The 19,897-nt window shown below is 39.8% G+C and overlaps 1 protein-coding gene across 1 annotated transcript in view; it reads left to right on the top strand.

The window, feature by feature from the left end:
- ITGA1 (integrin subunit alpha 1) overlaps nt 1-19,653 on the top strand; it is a 140,596-nt gene extending 120,943 nt beyond the window's left edge. Inside the window, exons 23-27 of the mRNA XM_045285243.1 lie at nt 3,345-3,449; nt 3,595-3,699; nt 4,797-4,889; nt 8,732-8,848; nt 14,221-19,653. Coding sequence (XP_045141178.1) covers nt 3,345-3,449; nt 3,595-3,699; nt 4,797-4,889; nt 8,732-8,848; nt 14,221-14,265 — 465 coding nt within the window. The 3' untranslated portion in view covers nt 14,266-19,653. The remainder of the gene's footprint in view (nt 1-3,344; nt 3,450-3,594; nt 3,700-4,796; nt 4,890-8,731; nt 8,849-14,220) is intronic.
- Nucleotides 19,654-19,897: the final 244 nt, after the last annotated feature.

Here is a 19,897-nt window from a genome sequence, read left to right as displayed (position 1 = left end):
CCCCCCCTCCATTTTAGTTGGCTACCATATATATCCCTGGGTTTAGTCTGGCCCCTGCCTTATTACCTGGACCTCACCCCAAGAATATATGCGGTAGCTTCTTTCCTATGCCCCTTTTGGATTTTTTGAGCTTACCTCAGCAGACTCATGTTGTACTTGTCCTTTTGTGCTTGGCTTACTTTGCCTAGCATAATTGCCTCCAGTTCTTCTCTTGGGACCATGTGCTTCATGTGTTCATCACTGCTTGTAGGGTTGCATAGTACTCCATTGTATGTATGTACCACAGTTTTTTAATCCATTCATCTGTTGATGGAAATTTGGGTTGTTTCCAACTCCTTGCAATTGTGGACTGCACCGCAATGAACATTGGAGCACAGATGCCTAGCCATGGTTTGTTTCTTGTCTCTTCTAGGTATATGTCCAGTAGGGGGATAGCTGGATCGTATGGTAGCTCAATTTCCATCTGTTTTAGATATCGGCAAATCAGTTTCCATAGTGGCTGTACATACCTACAGGTCCACCAGCAGTGGATGAGAGTTCCTATCTCATCACAGCCCCTCCAACACTTGCTACTTTCTGATTTTTTGAATTGGGCTTTCTTTGAGGGTGTTCAGTGGTGTCTGATAATTGTTTTAATTTGCATTTCTCTTATGGGTAGGGATCTGGAATGTTTCTCATAAGTTTATTGGCCATTTGGATTTCTGCCCTTGAGAAACTTCTATTCAGGTCCTTTGCTCACCTCCTCAGTGGAAGTTGGTTTTTTTCCCTTATTGTAAGTTAGCAGAGTATTGTAGATTTTAGTAATAAGCCCTTTGTCTAATGTGTCATTGCTAAAGATGTTTTCCCAGTCTATGGTCTCTCTTATTACTCCCTTGGCAAATTTTTTTGATGTATACAGTGTTTTATCTTTAGTATATCCTACTTGTCAATTTGTGCCTCCTCTCTGTTTGTGTCCTTCCCTATTTCTGATAGCCTATGTATTCCCTGAGTCAAATTCTCAAATTTGTTTCAATTCCTTCATTGATAGTCCTAATAGTTTGGGGTTTTAACTCTAGGTCTGTGATCCGCCTTGAGTTTATTCTTGTGCATGGAGCGAAGTAAGGGTCTTGCTTCATTTTTCTGCAGATATGTATCCATTTTTTCAAGCACCACCTATTGAAGAGGGCATCCGCTTCCCATCTGATATTTTGGAGGCCCTTATTGAAGATCAGTTGTCTGTGTGCTTTTTCGTTAATGCTTCCTTCATGTCCTGTATGACTATAAGCAGCATTCTGAAGATTTCTTTCTGTGGGAGGTCAACATCCACCTTTTCTATGACTGCAGTTAGTTCCAGTGGTCCTCTGACATTGGATTTTGTTTCTCTTTTCTTGTTGACGCTGTAGAAGTAGCTTGTTGTGTTTTGGTCAACTTGGAACTAGGTGCCATTTTCCCGGGTGTCTTAGAGCCCTGGGCTTTATCTTTGGGAGGTTGATGTTGGTGTTTCTGTAGGATGCCTCTAGCCAACTCCCTTGTGGGGTTATTTTTCACCTTTTTCTTGCTCTTTCCCTCTTGCCTTGGCCTATGTTTTGTGCTCCAGGCACCCTCAGGTCTCTTTAGTGGCTGTTTGCAGCTGTGCATGCTGCGGTCTAATGGAAAGTGTTGGCCCAAGCATAGTGGAGCATATTTCGCAATGGGTTGGGGATTGGGTGATCTTTTCCAGGCTAGGGGCACTTATCACAGGTAGGCGGTGGGAGGGAGGGTCCGCTACTTTTGTTAGTATGCAGATCCACTGCTAGAGCACAGTCGGGGTGGGAGGAAGATTGAGTAGGAAAAAGGGAGAATGCAGTAGGAAAGCCCCAAAGGCTTGGGTTCCTATGCTGCAGCTGCAGAAGCTTCTGCCAGACTTGTATCCGACACCTGACAGGCTTGGAGCATCACAGCAGGCTGGAAACCTCTTTGAGTGTGGGGGCGGAGCACGGGGTCTGGTTAGTGGGTCTGTGGGGAGTGCCGAGATGGGGAGGAGACCTCTGGGTGTGGGGGTGTCTGGCTACAGCTCTGGCTAAGCACCGAGGCAGGGCAGAAACCTGTACCATACACCTGGCTGCCCTGTGGCACCGGTTGAGACAGAGCAGGCACACTGAGCACTGTGAAAGAGGCAGCTGGTAGGCCTGAGACCATGGGTGTTTGCAGGGAGTGCAGGTAATGGAGTCGAAGTCAGCATCTGGTTCAAAGAAGTGCTCTGAGCTGTCTTGGGAATTGAAAGACAGACTTGATACCTCTACTTGGCCCCCAGATCTCCCCACTCACTGATCTCCATGGAGATCCAGGTGTGAGCTACTATCTGGTTGCCATCTTGGCCAAGCCTTGAGAAATAGTTTAAACCATTTTAATTACTGTATGTGCCCTCTGGTATGGATGTTAGAGTGATGATCAAAGTGAAGACCTCATATAAATATTAACTGAGAAGACCCATTACTTTACCCACCAGTTCACAATCTGTGTTAGAGAAACAATGTTTTGTTCATTCACTTATTGCACCATAGCTTGTGCATAGCTCCTAAATAAGTACTGTTCTGCAGCAGATACCCAGAAGTTCATAAGAATGTTATTCTATCTTTCAACACTTTCTTCATTCTGTGCTCTACCTGTTCCAATCATCTACCCCCGCAGAAAAGAAATGCTTTAACATAATCACAGAGACCATTCTTACATACTTCTGAACTCAAAGCATGTCAAGGACCTCCCCTGCCAAAAATAAGAGATTACAATATTATTTATTCACATAAAGCATCAAATGAGTCTGTATGGTAGTAAATCTTTGTTGTCTAGTCTTCTGAAGCATTAAAAAGCACATCAAGTACTAAATTAAAGCAAGGATGGTTACATCATTTGATCATCATTTCAAAGAGTGCCATCCTCTGAAATCAAGAAATAAGATCAGTGTTAGTTAGCTTATAATTATATAAATATTATCTGTTATTTTCCTAAGGATAATGAAAAAATACACCTCTTAGCATTTCTCTCTAATCCAAAGACATTAGGTTTATGAACACCCAAAAAGATGACAAAACTGCTCTTTTCCTATACTTGATGTGCTGGTAGTCTGACTACCTTATATTGAGCATGTGGAGAATCCTGGAAGAAGTTGTGTTAGATTAAATTTAGAGAAACAGTCCAAGAATCAACCATCTCATAAACACAACATTTTAATATCTCCTGGTGCATAAAAGACCCCTCCATACTGCACACTCCAGATTTTAATATTTAATATGTGGTGATGACTGTCATTTGCAGATTTTACATGTTGAACAAAACCATTTTTTCTTCTGGCACTATCTAATGAGAGAAATATTTTCACTTCTTAGAATGTACACTGCAGTCCTAGTAGCCTTCAGGATCCTCTGGGAGTCAACTCTGGAAAGAAAATTATTATCTCCAAATCTGAAGATCTCAAACGAGGCACGATTCTGGTAAATTCAGAAAACGCTGATTTTTCTCAGTCTTTCTTGTGAATACCTTCAATATAGACTTAGAAATAGTTATGTTGAATATTTAATATAGTCCATTTGATCAAATAGCAAGAAAACCAATATGTACCTCTGAACATTTAAACAGGACTGCAGTACGTGTAAACTTGCTACAATCACATGCAACTTGATTCCTTCTGATGAGAGCCGTGTGAATGTGTCACTTATCTTATGGAAACCAACCTTTATCAAAGTAAGTGATTGCATTGTTCTATGCAAATACTGCATCAAATCAGAAACTATCCGTACTCTGGTGTATGCAAAGCAGCATGTGTTCAGAAAGAACACAAGACGGGAAAGCAGGATGGTGGGATCCAAGACCCTGCTCTACTCCAGCAGCTATGTGGATACATTTTTCTTATCTTTAGTAAGTTATCTCCAGGGTCTCCTTTACAGATATGTACCTTTACCAGGACTGCTTGTCAGTAATACTGTGTTACAGTATTACTTTGTACTTATACTCTAAGAAACAAATACTGCTTTAGTACCAAAACGTATACTTACCTTCATGGTTTGGAACTCAAGTAAGGTTAGAGGCAGTGAATTTTATAGAGTGCAAATCTTTGACTCCATGAACAAAGGATAGAGCCTGCATATCTTATGGATTTATTGTATTGTACCAGACTCTTATCCCATATATATGAATTAATTGTATTATGTCAGGATTTTATTATATATATAACCCACAGTATATTCAAATCTGTATGGAAATGAGCTCTTTTCAAACTTAGTCCATTGTATTTTGTATTGTTTGTTTTCCTCTTGGGGGAGTATTTAGTTGATCATATGACATTTCCATTTTTAGACTTGATCTTATTAAGTGGCTATTCTGTAAGCCAGGAATTGTTGACTATTAATAATGTGATAAGTCCCAAATAAGTACCTGCACAAATCTCATTACCAGAATGTAACTACCCAAGGAGGCAGGCAAAGAGGTTTTGATGCTTGTTTTTCCCCGAAGGGTAAATCTGAATATGTGGGTTTTTCAGCATATGAGAAGAATGGAAGTAATTTGATACCACTAGTTTTGTCTGGGAAAACTGATAGATTTAATCTCAGAAAAGGTCTAGCTTCAAAAACGGTACTATTCAAGCCTGGCAAGCTGTCATACAGTGGTGGTGGTGGGGGTTCCTACTGTTAAGTGCAGACAAGTCATTTCTGACTCACAGCAACCCTGTGAGCCCTCCGGTCATCTTCACAATCATTGTGAGCCCCGTGTCAGGCCTTGAGGGGTTTTGTGAGTAACATGGCATTCAAAACAAAACAAAACAAAATTTGTTTGCTTTTCAGGCACATTTTTCCAGCTTAAACCTTACTGTTAAGGCGGAACTTCAGAGTGAAAACGCATCGCTGGTTTTAAGTAGTAGCAATAAAAAGAGAGAGGTAAGTGCAATGCTAACTTTTGAAAACATTACACATTTCATTCTGGATGTTTGTGACATAAGGTTTTATAATTGCTTATAGATCCTAAAGTGACTAGGCCAACTCTCAATACATGATAGACACTTCTTAATTCAGATTAAGCTTCATTATCTTGAAGTAGGATTTCAATCGAATTCTTTCCTGTAAGAAATAGGAAATCCTGAAAAACAAGTATTAAATTGATAAATAATTTCAAAATGAATAAGTGTAATTATTTTGAACCTTTTTGTAATGGCACATTATTTTTACTTAAAATCTCATAATTTAGTAACTTGTTGATATATAGAATTATGTTACTTCTGTAGAGAAATAAACAATAATTAATATAATGAAAGCAAAAAAAAAAAAAAGAAATAGGAAAAGCCAGGATATTTACAATGAGCATGCCATGCTTGGCTCTATCGCTTCTAACTACCACAGTCAACTGGTACTTTTACTTTCACCTTGATAATAAATGATGCACGTGTCATTTTCCTCCTTAAAAGGTGACATTGTGGAATGCAGTTGACACCTGAAGAGCAGACACGAACTTCATTTCCTTTAGAGGAAGTGGTTTTATGCTATGCAGAAAGTCAGCAGCATTCTTCATTTAGCCATTAGGAAATATGAAACAAAAATGAAATGCTATTCCCTAATACAAATGTAGGAGTCCTGGTGGTGTCATAGATATGTGTTGGAGTGTGATCCGCACGGCCAGCAGTTTGAAACCACCAGCAGCTCCTTGGGAGAAAGACTGGGCTTTCTACTTCTGTAAACAGTCTCGGACACCCACAGGGGTTTCGAGTCAGCGTTGACTCAAGGGCAGTGAAAGGGAATACAAATTTAAGCTTGAGTACTTGGTCAAAATAAAGTGGTATGTGTTTTTTATTCTTGTTCGTTTATAAAATATAATAAAAGCACTGCGGTAAATTCAGGACTTCAGTAATATTCTCCTTATCTACCAAACAAACTCACTGCCATCAAGTGGATTCAGACTCATAGCAATCCTATGGGGCAGAGTACAACTGCCCACATGGGTTTCTGAGGCTATAATGCTTTATAGGAACAGAAAGCCTCCTCTTTCTCCTATGGAGCAGTTGATGGTTTTGAACTGCTGGTCTTGCAGTTAGCAGTCCAATGCATAACCCACTATACCACTAGGCCTCAAATATCCTATGTAGCAACACAGCACTGAATAAGTAAAAAAGTTCTACCTGGAAGCACCCTAACTATCAGATGTCCTTTTAAATTGCATATTTCAGATTATTACCATGCCAATGACTTCCTATAGTATATACTGTAAAATAACATACATATGTATATAATGTTTATGTATGGTGAGTACTTAGTCTGAAAATGTAGAGTTGTCTCCCACAAGAAAATCCAAACTGCTCCTTGTTCTTACAAGGTATGTTCCATCTTGTAAAGAATATATTTGATTATTAAATATCATTTGATTCTTAAATATTAGTCGTAATTAACTTAACTTGATCATTAGCTTTATTCTCCCTAAATCTTATTTTTAAATCCCCCTATGGAGATACCTACTGTATTTTTCATCTGAAAAGAAAACCGTACCCAAGTGAATAGTTGCTAGAAGTGATCGCTTTGTAATCTTTGTAGTCTTTGTAGTCTTGGGCTGCTGATCAGATCCACATTTTCGTTTCTGTATCTGAAAGTTCAGAGGAAGGCTGTAGATCTTGGTAGGGTTTCACTTATGTCCTGTCTCCCCCAGCTGCCCCCCAAATGTAGATCTTCTAAACCCTAACCTCTACGCCTGTGGTTATCATCTGATCTGAGAATAGATTGTTATGTTTATGAGGCAGGATTATTGTGGGACATATTTTGAGTCTTTGCTTTGGGAGATATAAAAGGGATTAAACCGGGGAGCAGGAGAGAGATGGGGGAGAGAGATGCTAAGTCCCAGGCAGATCACCCAGGAGCAGATGCTCCAAGTGAGAAGGACCTGTCTCCAAGAGCCAACGGAAGTAGACTCTCCTTGCCTAGACCTGGCACCCTGATTTGGAAATCTGGCCTCCTAACTGTCAGAAACTAAAGTTCAGCTTGTGTAAGCCATCTGTGTAAGGTCTTTCTGTGATAGCAGCCTTAGTTAAGTAAATCGGATGTGTTTAAACTCTGTCTTCAAACGTCCCTTTCTGCACCTAGTGACAGTGTTGCCAGAACTGTATTAGTGATGTGTGCATCAGCAGTGACCTAAAGGCGACTTCCTGTTGAGTCAACTCTGATTCATGGTGATCCTATGTGTGTAGGAGTAGACTGTACTCTACACGGTGGTCAATGACTCATGGTTTTGAGGTAGATGGCAGCCATTTCCTTTTAGGTGCCTCTGGGTGGGATCAAACCTCCAGCCTATTGATTAGTAGCCAATCACTTTAACATCTGCGCTGCTTGTGGTTTCAGTAGTGACTTATCTGGGATGATTTGAGAAGTTCGGATTGGTATCCATTATGTTCATCTATCTGCCCTGTTAGTTTTCTTTTTTTATCCTTGATCTTCCCCAGAGAACAGGAGGTTGAGATGGTCCCTGTTAATCCAAATGCAGAAGCTGAAGCCATTGTTAGGCATCGAGCTCCCACCTGATTAGTTTTCTCAAGAACCTGAAAGAAGGGACACAGAACAGAAAGTTTTGGTTTTTTAAGTGTATTCATTGTGTTTTTAATCTATTAAAATTGTTATCTTTTTAAAAATCATTTTATTGGGGGCTCACACAACTCTTATCACAATCCAGAGCATAAAGTTTTATTGAGGATTGAGTTCCATAATAAAAGTCTCTAAGGAGCAGAAGCACAATGAACTATCCACGTCACCATTTCATTTCAGTTGACCTGACGTTAGCTGCTGACTAAAAGCAGTCAACTGACGCAGGTGGTGTAAGATGAAGAACATTACTTACTGTCATCAAGCCCATCTTAACTCACAGAGACCCTACGTAGGTTTCTGAGGTGGTCAATCCTCAGGAGAACGGACAGGCTCATCCTTTTCCCACAGAAAGCCGACGGGTTTGAACTGCTAGCTTGTAATTAACAGTCCAACTTCTTAACCAGAGTGTCAGCGACCCCAAGCCCCCTCAAACCCACTGTCATCAAGTTGACTCCCATGCAGAGTGGTGGCTGTAGGGGTTCTGAGACAGTGTGTACGTCTGTGTTTACAGGAGCAGACAGCTTCATCTTTCTCCCACGGAGCCGCTCATGGGTTCACACCGATGCCCTAGCAGTTAGCACCTCAACACCTTCCCCACAATGCTACCAGAGAGCCTTAGAAGCAACTATCACTTCTCTGTACGCTTGAAATCTGTACATTGTGCTATATGAAATTGTACCTCCATTTGAAAAGCATAAAGATGAAAGCACATTAGAATTAGGAGATCCACTCAAGTTTTCATGTCAATGCGACCTGTGACTTCCACCCTAGTCTTAACGTGTGGCCTCCTAACCCTATTTGTATCATGTGGTAAAGTGTATTAATGATATCTTTAAACCACGTATGATTTGGGGTTCTCTTGGTGTTTTAAGCAGAAATTCGCCCCTACCCTGGAACATGGTGATTGATTAACATTTTGCCCTGCATGTCTAAATCTCTGAAGGATAAGCTGATAAACATTTCCACTCATAGTAAATTTGACATGGTGAGAGGTTGAGAATGGACAGAGCACATTTTAAAATGTAAACGCAATGTTTTCCCTGTATGGAGTAATGAGATTAAGTGCACTTTTTGGTGGAAAATTAGAGCCTACTAGAACTCAGTGTCCTAGGAGAGCTAATAGATGTTTATTAACATTAACAATGTTGCTTCCTAATTTCCAGCTTGCTATCCAGATTTCCAAAGATGCTCTACCAGGCAGAGTGCCATTATGGGTTATCCTGTTGAGTGCATTTGCTGGATTATTACTGCTAATGCTGCTCATATTAGCCCTGTGGAAGGTAAGCACCAATGTTCCTTTGACTTTCTATTGCAATCAATAACAAATTGAAGTAAATTATGATGCACCCATGCTGTGGGATACAACATTGTATTGCTACCCTAATTGAAATAGAAATGATGACCAGAATGACACAAGATATAATGACAAGAATGCAAAGGAAAGAAAAAAATATATACTTCAAGCATCCCTTTTTGTAGAAAGAAAAGAAAACAATGCATGTATATGAGGGACTTCATGTATGACAAAAGGTTAGGAGTAGAGAGCACTTCTGCGTGTCTGTAATGTGTGAAATTTTTCTATAATTGTGTGTTACTTTCATAAGTAGAAAAGTATGAACAATATATCTTGGAGACAAAGAAAATAATGGATGCCTATGTGAATGGATGGGCATATGATCAGTTGATTTATGGTTAAAATAAGTTTTGCCTTAACAACATACCTTTAAAAAACTGAATTTGTGTAGCTTAAAAATTAAATGCGAACAATTATACAAACATATCACCTTGACTGCAATAACTATGCCCTTTGGGAGTAGGGTGCGAAGAGGTTACTAGTTAGTTCATATAAAGAAGAATTTATAATTTGCAAGTCCTATATCAAATCAATTTGTCAAATTAAGTAACTATATATTCTCTGGGGTGAACCTGGGTTTTTATGTGGCTATTTTGCTAGAGGTATGTGAGTTTTTATAACTCTTGACTGAGTCATTTTCAATGTCCACAGAACAGAGATAATCACTTTTTGGATAAATGTAATAGGGAGTAAAAGTTTTTTTTTAACAGATGAATGTCTTCCCAATTAAACATCAAGTTGGCATTTATTCTAGCATATTATCTACATTTTCTGCATTATTTTGGCTGTTGCTTTATTAAATAGCTAACCTATGTTTCAGATGGAGATTGTGGCTCCCTATTTGGGGCATACCTGAGCGACAGGCTTGCCTCTGAATCAAATCATTTAGATAGCAATGTTCCTCCCACAACAGCCTGTCTGTGTCTTCCCTTTCTAACTCTGCTATAGGATTCAACTTCCTGTTTGGGTGGCATTTTCTGAGGAAAAGATGGGAAAACCCTGATTAAGGTTCCGATTAGTGGTATTTAGTGCAGTAGCTAGAATCCACCATTTTGCTGCAGTGAAGTCTCCACACAGGATCCTGGATTCATTCATTGGCCGCCACCGTTTTCTCTGTAATACCTGGCTTTGCCACACTGTGGTGCCCAAGGCTCGTTTTTTTGGCATCAAGTTGTGCTACAGGCCATTTTCAAGCTTCATCTGCGTACCTCTGAGGGAGTGGTCCTGCTTTCCAAAGGGGGTTTTCATTCTAGCACTGAACTTACCTCTATTGCTTTAGCACATTCCCGACAATAGAAGATTGCAGAGTTGATTTTTGGATAGCTCCGCCCGGTAAAGTAGAGGGGCGACGAAAAGAGGGAAAGGCCCACAATGAGGTGGATTGGCAGTGCCTGGGCTCGGGCACAGGAATGATGGTAAGGGTGTCTCAAGACTAGGCGCTGTTTGGCTCTGCTGAGCACAGGTTTTCTGTGGTTGGATCCGACTCCATGGTGGCACTTAAAAAACAAACAGAAACAAAGCCTGACTTCTTACCTTTCTTAGAAACAAACAAATACAACACGTTAGTAATTTTTTTAATGGGGGGGGGGGGGCACTAGTCGGGAAAAAAAGGGGGAGCCCTCTAGTGGCATAGTAAGCATTGAGCTGCTCATCACAAGGTTAAGATTTGAAAACACCAGGGAGAAAGAAGAGGCTTTCTACTTCCATAAGGAGTTACAGCCTCGGGAAGCCCCTGGGGCGATCCTAACACGTCCTAGAGGTCACCATGCGTCAGAAATGACTCAACGGTCTTCAAAGTCAGTCTGATAAAGAACAAATCTACATCTTCCATCCAGGAAGTATGTTGGTACATCATTATGGAGTCTGCCCTCTCCTTCCTAGGCTCCAAACAAGGTTATGAAATCAATGTTTGGACCGACCTGATCAATCGGTGTTTAGTCCAGTTACGTCCACGGGAGAGATAGCCACCTGTACTCAGATTCCAAGGTAGAAGGAAGCAAGGGAGCGACCACGCGGAGCGCTTCCTTGGTTCCGGAACCGTGTTAAGCACTTGGTCAGCCTCGGGAACTGCATTGAGCAATTCCAGTCTATCCTACAGGGCCGCTCTGAGTTAGGAGGGACCTGATGGCCGTGTGTTGGGTTTCTTATGGCGAGTAAAGTTCAGAGCAAGGATCTGGACCCGTGTCATTTTACTTCGGCATTCACTCCATGAACGCTTCCCTTTATGAGGGGCTCCAACAAGTTCATGAAAACATGGAGTTTATATTCCCTCTCGTTTTCATTCACTCTGATCCTAACTACTGTCTTTCCACCTGAGTCCTTCAACCATATTTACACGTACAGATATAACAATAAGGAGAAATTAAATATCTCTTCCAAGACGGACAGCTAATAAATGACTGGATTCAAGCAATGAGCTACCTGTGAATGCCAGTGTAGCCCACGGCTGCAGGTTATGTGAATGAGCTCTTTGCCAGGGACTTATGAGAACTGGGCTTTGTTCAAGAGAGCCAAGGACTCTCTGAACTATACAAAATATTTGATTTTATAATGAAAGTCCCTGGTTAGACTTTCAGCAGGTCAGTTGTACTGAAAAACTTACCCACACACCTGCTCTACAGCTCTGCTGGGCTCTCTCTGAAAGGGGCATTCAGCCTGCGGTAGACAGGTGAATTGTGCTCATCTTTAGGCACCTTCATATACTAATTAGGTTTGAAGCAGACTCCCCAGGCTCTCCCTTCTTTTCCCATTTTTTAAACTCTGCCCCTTTGGAGTTCATGTCACGTCCCTATGCAGAGGCTCAGCTCCACGGAAGGCCAGGCCAGAGACTTCCTTTGGAGCGCTGATCTGCTTTCACAAAGCACAGCCTTTGTAGTTTTCTTCTCAGAAGATCCCCAAACACCAGACCCTTCCCCATTCAATCAGTTGATGCTTTAGGACAGAGTCAAATTTGCCTTGTAAGGTTTCCAGGGCTGAAGACAACGGGTGGGTTCAAACCATGGACCTTTCGGTTATCGCAGCCAAGCTAACATGCTTCCACCAGGGCTCCTCTTCATAAAACACTTGATAGAACTTAAAGCTTAATGAAGGTTTAGTAGCTGAGGGATGAACATGCTTAGTGATTGAGGCTGGAAACCCTGTAGAAAACACATGTTCGAATGGGTAATGAAGCATGTCGGAAACTTGGTACCACTTTATTGCAATATTGAGTGAGAAGCCCCTCTGCCAATGTTACCAGTGTAGCTTCATCCACTTAAGGAATCCTGGGATGCCAGAAAGTTCCTCTCTCCTAATTTAATCCACCATGTCATCAGGAAAGTTTATTTCTCATCAAATATGTCTGTCCAAAGGAAATGGGGAGGGGCAGGAAGGGAATCTCCCAGCCATCATGTCTATGCTGACTCAAAGCAACTCTGTAGGATGGGGCAGAGCTGCTCCTGTGGGTTTCTGAGACTGTAATTCTTTATCGGCGTAGAAGGCCTCCCCGCCCCTCGAAGAGTGTCTGATGTTTTCAAACTTCTGACCTTGTAGTTAGCAGTGCAACACATAACCACTATGCCACAATGGCACCATGAGGCGGGGAATAGCACTTTCCTTTTTAGGGTCCTTTATTAATATGAATTCATTCTTTCAACATGCTTCAATATACACTCCAATCACCCAACTTCCCTTAAGATCTCGATGTTAATAGAGTGGAGTGGGTTGACCAATGTAGATAACAGAAATCCAGTTTTTAAATAGAGCATTTAATATGTGAAGACAAGGAAAGTGGAAAAGAAGCAAAATATTTCGGTGAGGTCGGATCCTGGGTGGGGCAGGAAAGAAAGGAGCCATCTGCATCACCAGGTGGCTGTGGGAAAGTTGTGGCTGATTTATTTTAGGTTCAGGACAGGTAGGCACAAGTTAAAGAGGTCTCGTTGTGAATCTGGGACTTTTCCAGTTAGCTCAGAGAAACCTCTGAGACATGTAGGAGAACTGACATTCTGGGGAAGACAAGCCGATGACGGTTCTCATGTCCATTTGTCCTCTTGGCACCGGAGGACGCCCAAACTTTTTCCTCACCCCCCACCAACTAGAGCTGGCCTGAGGAAAGTCAACCTTTTCGAATCTAAGTCTACGTACCTTTGTCTACCTCTCCTTCTGAGCCTTCAATTGTTAAATCGTTATTATCTTCAATGTAATCTCCTCACGTAATTCACCAGAGTGTAATGACCGAATGATAGGGAGTTACCATACTCTTAAAGGCTTCGATTATGGTCTTTGCTAGAATTATGTAAACCTAGACTCCAGGTGGGAAAAAAATACACAGAATTAAAAGAGAAAAAAACCCACTTCTTTTTTAGTTTCTAATATTTCTTTTTTCTTTCAGATAAAAATATTTGCTAAACTAATTTCAAAACCCCTTCTAACAACACCCCCTCATGGTTTTATTGTTTCATTTTGTGTATAAACCAAACCAAACTCTGCCATTGAGTTGATGCCAACTCATAGCAACCCTGTAGGATGGGGCAGAACTTGCCCCTGGGAGTTTCCAAGACTGTAACTCTGTATTGGGGTGGAAAGCCCTGTCTTTCTCCCTCAGAGTAGCTGGTAATTTCAAACTGCTGACCTTGCAGTTAGCAGCCTAATATATAGCTATTATGTCACCAGGCTCCTTTCATGGGAATGAAATAAATACATGCCCAAAGTCACAAATCATAATAAATTATGACTCACAGTCGCTACTATGTACAGATTTGTAATATATTCAATGATTTCATTTTCATATCCAAATGATACCGAGTCTTTGAATGGGATTCTTTGTGTAAAGTCAATGTAGACATTTGTCCTGGTGCATGTAACATTCAACTGGGCCTCCAGAAATCTCTCCATCACCTGGAGACAGGTGTATAGGCCAGATTCCCTATCGGCTCTAATTTTCTCAAATTATGGCCATTTATTATTTGATGGGAGTTTCTGCCACCTCCTTAAAACAAAATTAAGACAAAATAGAATCAATACCAGCTAACTGCAGTTGCGATAGTTCCCAAAATATTGTACCAGGACACTTAAAATTACTTTAAAATTTTAAAATTACTTAATCTTTTACTTGCAGACCTGGTATAGCTTACAAAGAAGTTAAAAGTAAAATATCCATTCATTAAATGTTATTTTCTTGACCTTCCCTATTACTTAGGCCTATAAAAAAATACCCAGAATTACCAAAATGCTATTGAACTAAATATTACCCAAGTAGATTAGAATTTACTACCAAAATTTATATAATTAACTCTGTTATGCTTTATATTTTCTTAACAGATTGGATTCTTCAAGAGGCCGCTGAAAAAGAAAATGGAAAAATGAAATAATTTACAAGAGACAAAACCAACAATTTTTCAATGATCTCTCCTCAGGTTGCCTCAAATATGTGACAAGAAATATAAACGTGAAAACATAGTCACATTACTTTCTGTAATCCATCAGGGATTAATCACTTGGAAAATAACAGACCAAGCATGATTCAAAAAAGCAATAACATAGAGATATATTTTATAAAATGATGAGCTAATTTTAAAGATTTACTCAGTTTTTTAGCATGTAAGCAAAATTACAATGTTTTCAGAAGATTACTACCTTGTACAAATGTTCATATATCAAATAGCCAATTGAAATATTTTAAAACTGCATTAAAAGAAGATTTTTGTAATTAACATGACAGTATTTGTAAATATCATGAGAGGAATTACCTGAAAAACAACCCTTCCTCAGCTCACATGAGAAACCCTTCCGTGGTCAAATCCTCAAGCAATATGGACTGAGGTTAGAACTAAGACACGGAATACTTTCAGCATCTTTGTGTTGGGTTCTGTACTTGGGATTTCCCCAAGGTATTTAGAAAACAATGACGTTGAGCTGAACTCCTAGCGAGGATGGAAAATCAAGAAAGACTCATTGTTTAAAAACACGTGCACTGAGTGGATTAATTTAAGCTGTTACAGAACACGCTTCCTTTTGATACTGGGCTCTAGAACTGTAAACGCTTTTATATTGAAAACACAATCGACGCCGTTTTTATTTTGCGTGGCTTCACAATAATCTGCCGTGAAAGGCCGCATTGCATGGGGGGTTTGCTGAAATGGTTTCGGAAAGGGAAACGGCTGCGTGGATGGAAGAAAGGTGCCGCTGAGACGCTGACGTCGTTTTTTGCTGAGCAGCTTTTGAACGTGGGCGGGTCCCAGGATGTGACCCAGATAGGAGTCTTCACAGCTCCTTGGTACATGTTCACGGAGATCCCTAAGCTGTGATGGTGTGTTTCTTTTTTTCTAGAAGCTATTTAATTTTCCAAACACATTTCATATTTTTATAAAGAAGTATTCTATTTCAAGACGGAATTTTACCAAGACGTCAGTGTTTTTGAGTATCAATATGTAAATAGAACCCCAGAAGTATGTGCCTATTTGTGCTTGAAGTCATCAATATGCTGCCTTGGATTCTACTGTAGCACAAGCTCTAGGTTCCTCCAGTTTCTTAAGAAAATAGCCAAGAAAGAATGTAATAGCTGTATGCATGAACTACTGCTGTAAAGTTTGCTGATACTTCTGCAACAACGCTGTCTCCCCACCTGATTGACCACCCAAAGCAGAAGCTGCAATGATCCAGAAAATCTTGGTCTCGCAAAACAAGCAAACACCAAAACAGCCACTCCAGGGAGAAAATGGGTATGGTGGGTTGGATTTTTTTAAACACTGATTTCTGCAGAATTCTCTGAGGACTCAGAGCTAGCCCACCTCCTGGCTTTCCGTATCCATACCTAACCTCCAGAGGGTCAAAGTGATGTCCCCGGGTGGCATCAAGGTCATCTGTAATTCAAAGAAAGGCTCAACGTAGTGTCTTCCGGCTGGCCTGCCAGTTGCTCAGAAATGTCCACTTTGGGGGATTTCCTTTATTCCAGCTAGCTCCAAATTCAGAAATTATTCTTTCCATCTGGTCTTTCTTTGCCCAACACAACTCAGGGTCTCTCCCAATCAGTTGTGCACATTGCATAAAAGTAAGTGTTCACTAGGCATCTATGAGAGCTGGTCAAAACACTCACTGAACCAGGGTGTGTTCACTTAGACCAAGTGAACTAAAGACATTGCTAATCCAAAGAGGAAAATAGAAACCAGGGACTTTTCAAATATTTTAGCAAGGAGAGAATTGTTCAGCCCGTACTAATAGTTACTTATAAGCCCGGCACAATTTTTAATATAAATATCTCCTGATTATTAAGGAGACTATTTAAGGGACTAGATATTCTATGTCTCTAATAATTTGCTGAGATTCATACATACATGCGTGGGTTTGGCATGTGTATGTGCACACGCATATGCACAAATGAGATACAAAATAACATCAAATATTGGAGTTGATTAAAAAAGAAAAACACACAAAAGCTACCAACAGGACAGGACAAGTTTGATTTAGCCACTTTTCATATAGTTATAATTTTCATAAATTTATACAGGTTTAACCCACAGCTCTGCAATTATCTGAGAATCATATATGCAGACACTCAGATCAGGAAATAAGTCAACAGATGTCCCAAATCACCTTTGTACAAATATGCTAAAGTGCATTTGAGGACTAAGACATACAGCCAACTCTATCATTTTACTTTCAAATGTGGATTAAGAAAAATGGTGGCCTTAAGACTATTTATGAGCTTACCAACTAAATTGCCTAAGAATTTTGTTTTGCTTTACCATTGCTAGTTTTAAAATAATTACTGTTTTAATTCTAAATGAAGTATGTATATACTCTCTTCATTGACCAACTTAGTATACTATATTGGTAAGTGGCTAACAATCAGCTCGCCAGCAAGAAAAAGAGTCCTTCATGGTATCTTTGCTCATTTCAGTGTCTTTTAAAATACTCGTGTCATCGTTGATCAGGCTACTAAGGTGACTAGCTCACAAAATTTCTGAAAATGTATCAGTCAGGTCTATAGAACCAGGATGAGTTAGCTTTAGCACACCACTGAGCAAGTGGTAGATTAGGTGAATAAATATAGAAATGAATAGACTAATTTATTTATGTACATGGAATATATATACACAAGCACACATGATATAATCATTTCCAGATTATGCTGAAAATGCTGATTGTATCAAACCTAGTAGATACCATACTACATAGTTTCTCATTCTTCAGTTTAAATTTCTCTATTTATTACCTTCCTTTAATATGAGTAAGATGTTATGAGCTTGTAGGAGGAGGAAGAAATTGAAAGCAAAAAATATATATGAAGGCTGACAGTAAAAATTTCAGATTTGCACAGAGTCAAAGGAATGACTTTATTTTCTCAACATTGAGGAAGGTCCAACTTGAACTCCAGCTTTAATAATGCAATATATTAAGCCAGCTTTTTGTGAGCACCAAAATCATCTTTGGGCAACAAAATTTCTAAATAGTAATGGCTGATTTTTTTTTTTAATAGATCACCAGAACTTTCTTCCAAGGTGCCTCTGGTTGGACTTAAATCTCTAATCTGCTACCTTCCAGTTGGAAACTGAGAGTAACTGCACCACGTAGAGATTCTGAAATACATTAAACCGCAAACACCCTCTGCCCTTGACGTGATTCTGACGCACAGCAACTCCTGTATGAGGCTCCTTAAGGGAGCTGATAGCCCCAGGTTTCTTCCGAAGAGCAGCTGGAGGCTATAAACTGCCTGCTTTGCAGTTAGCAACTCAGTACTTACCTGACAGCACCACCAGGGCTCCTATAAAAAGGGTTAAGTGGTGCAGTTTCCCAAAGAAAAGCCATATTGTGGAGCATTACTGGGTAGCTCAAATACCCGAAGTTCAAAAGTAATGTTTTCATTTGAAGAGCAATTCAGTATCTTTTCTCATTTTATTAAAATGTAATCTCAACTTTACAAGTTTCAGTCACAACCTTTCAATATCAACCTGGAGGGCACCTACAGGATATCAGCCTGTCAGCTCTTACGTCCTGTTGTCCTCTCCACCTGGCTCCGAAATAGTCACTTCTTAGTGGACAGGGATGGATCCACCTCAGTGTATTAGGTCCAGTCAGACTCTGATTGCAAGCCCCAGCGGAAATTTCCAGGATCGCTTTGTTTGTTTTCTGGTGGATGCACAGTGAGAAATCTTTTCTTTTGATTTGGAGCTTCCTAAGCAAGGCCATGCTGTGCCCCGTGCCTCTTGCTAGGTGTTGGGTGGTGGTAGGTAACCCTTGTTGGGGAGCTGAACCTCTGAAATCCCTAAATTATCTGGTAAAGTCTGGAAGTCACCCCAATCAACTAGAAACCAAAACGTTTTTTTCTCACTTTTTAAGATTATTTAATGCCAGCATCTTTTAAGTCCAATTGTTCAGTGAAAGAACTAACCTGGAGTTTTGGAAGTTCTACAACAGAATGAGAATGTTTAATGTTTTATTTAGACCTAGTTTGATTTCCCTATAAATAATAAGGACCATATAAGCAGAAGAAATTGTCCAGAGAACACAAAATGTAAACCCAGTGTCCACTTGAACAATCTTTTGTTGATACTCTCTTAGCCTCCACCTTATATTTGAAGAGATGGTAAAAAAAGTGGATGAGAAAAAGTGAATGGGTTGCTTCTCTTCCCCTTAGTAGCCAAATAGCAGGCTGAAACCACATAGAAGCTGTCTTTGTAGCGGATTGTAGCATCATCTCTCCTGTGCCAGGTGATGTCTTCCATCTTCTACCCCATGACATCTTGCACCTTGAGAGAGAAATTGAAAAATAAAAAAGAGGGGTGACAAAGCTGCTTCTCTTTACATACATGGATCCTCATTCCCCAAATAGACTCCATCCACAGTACTAAAACATGTCCTTTGCCCAAGTGAATTGTTGATTAAATTAGAACAAAACAAATATTTCCATATCAGTTGACAAGGTGAACCTCCTGGAGTTTGACATCATATGGACTCAAGTAAACAAGGTCACTGGAAGTGACACCAGCCCAGTCCTTCTTCACACTAGACCAATGTCAAAGATCATGCGGGAGATTCCAGCATTTCATTCAGAGATGCCCCTGTCCTTACTCAGGATGCAACAGCAACTTGACATTTCTGATTAGGAAACATTAGCCTGTCAGGAGACGATCATGTGCTATGTATTACTACTGTGAGATTGTAAAATTATGAATGGACAGTATAAAGAACTGTATCCATTTTATCAAAGAGAAAAATATTGTAAACAATGGCTCTGGCACTGAAAGAACATCTGTCATATTCTCCACAATAAACCTTTCTGCTTGGTGTAACCAAAAAGAAAGTTTGTTGCATTACTTTTTTATTTGTCTTGGGAAAAGCCTCATTACAATCAATAAAATAATGGTTATCTGCTTGTCTGTGAGACTTGTATTAGATAACCTCCTTAGAAGAAAACATTTAGATTACATTCAAGGACAAAATACCATGGTTTTGTTGCCTCTTTTAATTTATTAGTGCCTAAATCAAAACTATTTTTCAAAGAAGTTATCAAGTCTTAGTCAAGGAAGCGAATAAAATTGGAAACAGCTGAGGTGATAAAAATGTTCTGAATGTTGTATCTGTGGGCTCATCCTGCACACTGATTTGAGGTAAAAGGTAATTATTTTATTTTATTGTATTTTGTTTTGGGGGGTATAATTCTCTCTTATGTTCATCAGTATTTTCTGTTTATGTCAAAATAAATGAACATTCTGACTTATGTATTAAATAAAACCTGGCTTTTTCAAAGAAGAATATGACTGCTGTGGTGTTAAGAACATGAACTTTTACCCAAAGTTTATATGACTTCTTTCAAATCTTCAACTCTTTTTTTAGCTTGCAGGCAAGTTTTTCACCTTAATAATCTAAAAGGAAAAAACAGACCGTGAATCTGTCTGTGGCACTTCCTGCACAAAATATAGCAATGTAATTAGTCTTTTGCAAAGTTGAAATGAAACCACAGAATCTATAATGCCATATACTTTCTCATAATGAGATA

The sequence above is a fragment of the Echinops telfairi genome, unplaced genomic scaffold, assembly GCF_000313985.2.
Source record: "Echinops telfairi isolate 266 unplaced genomic scaffold, ASM31398v2 ScPeMD7_7469;HRSCAF=8507_1, whole genome shotgun sequence".
Classification (NCBI taxonomy): Eukaryota; Metazoa; Chordata; class Mammalia; order Afrosoricida; family Tenrecidae; genus Echinops; species Echinops telfairi.
Note: the sequence above shows the minus strand (reverse complement) of the source record. Positions and strands in the feature narration are given on the sequence as shown.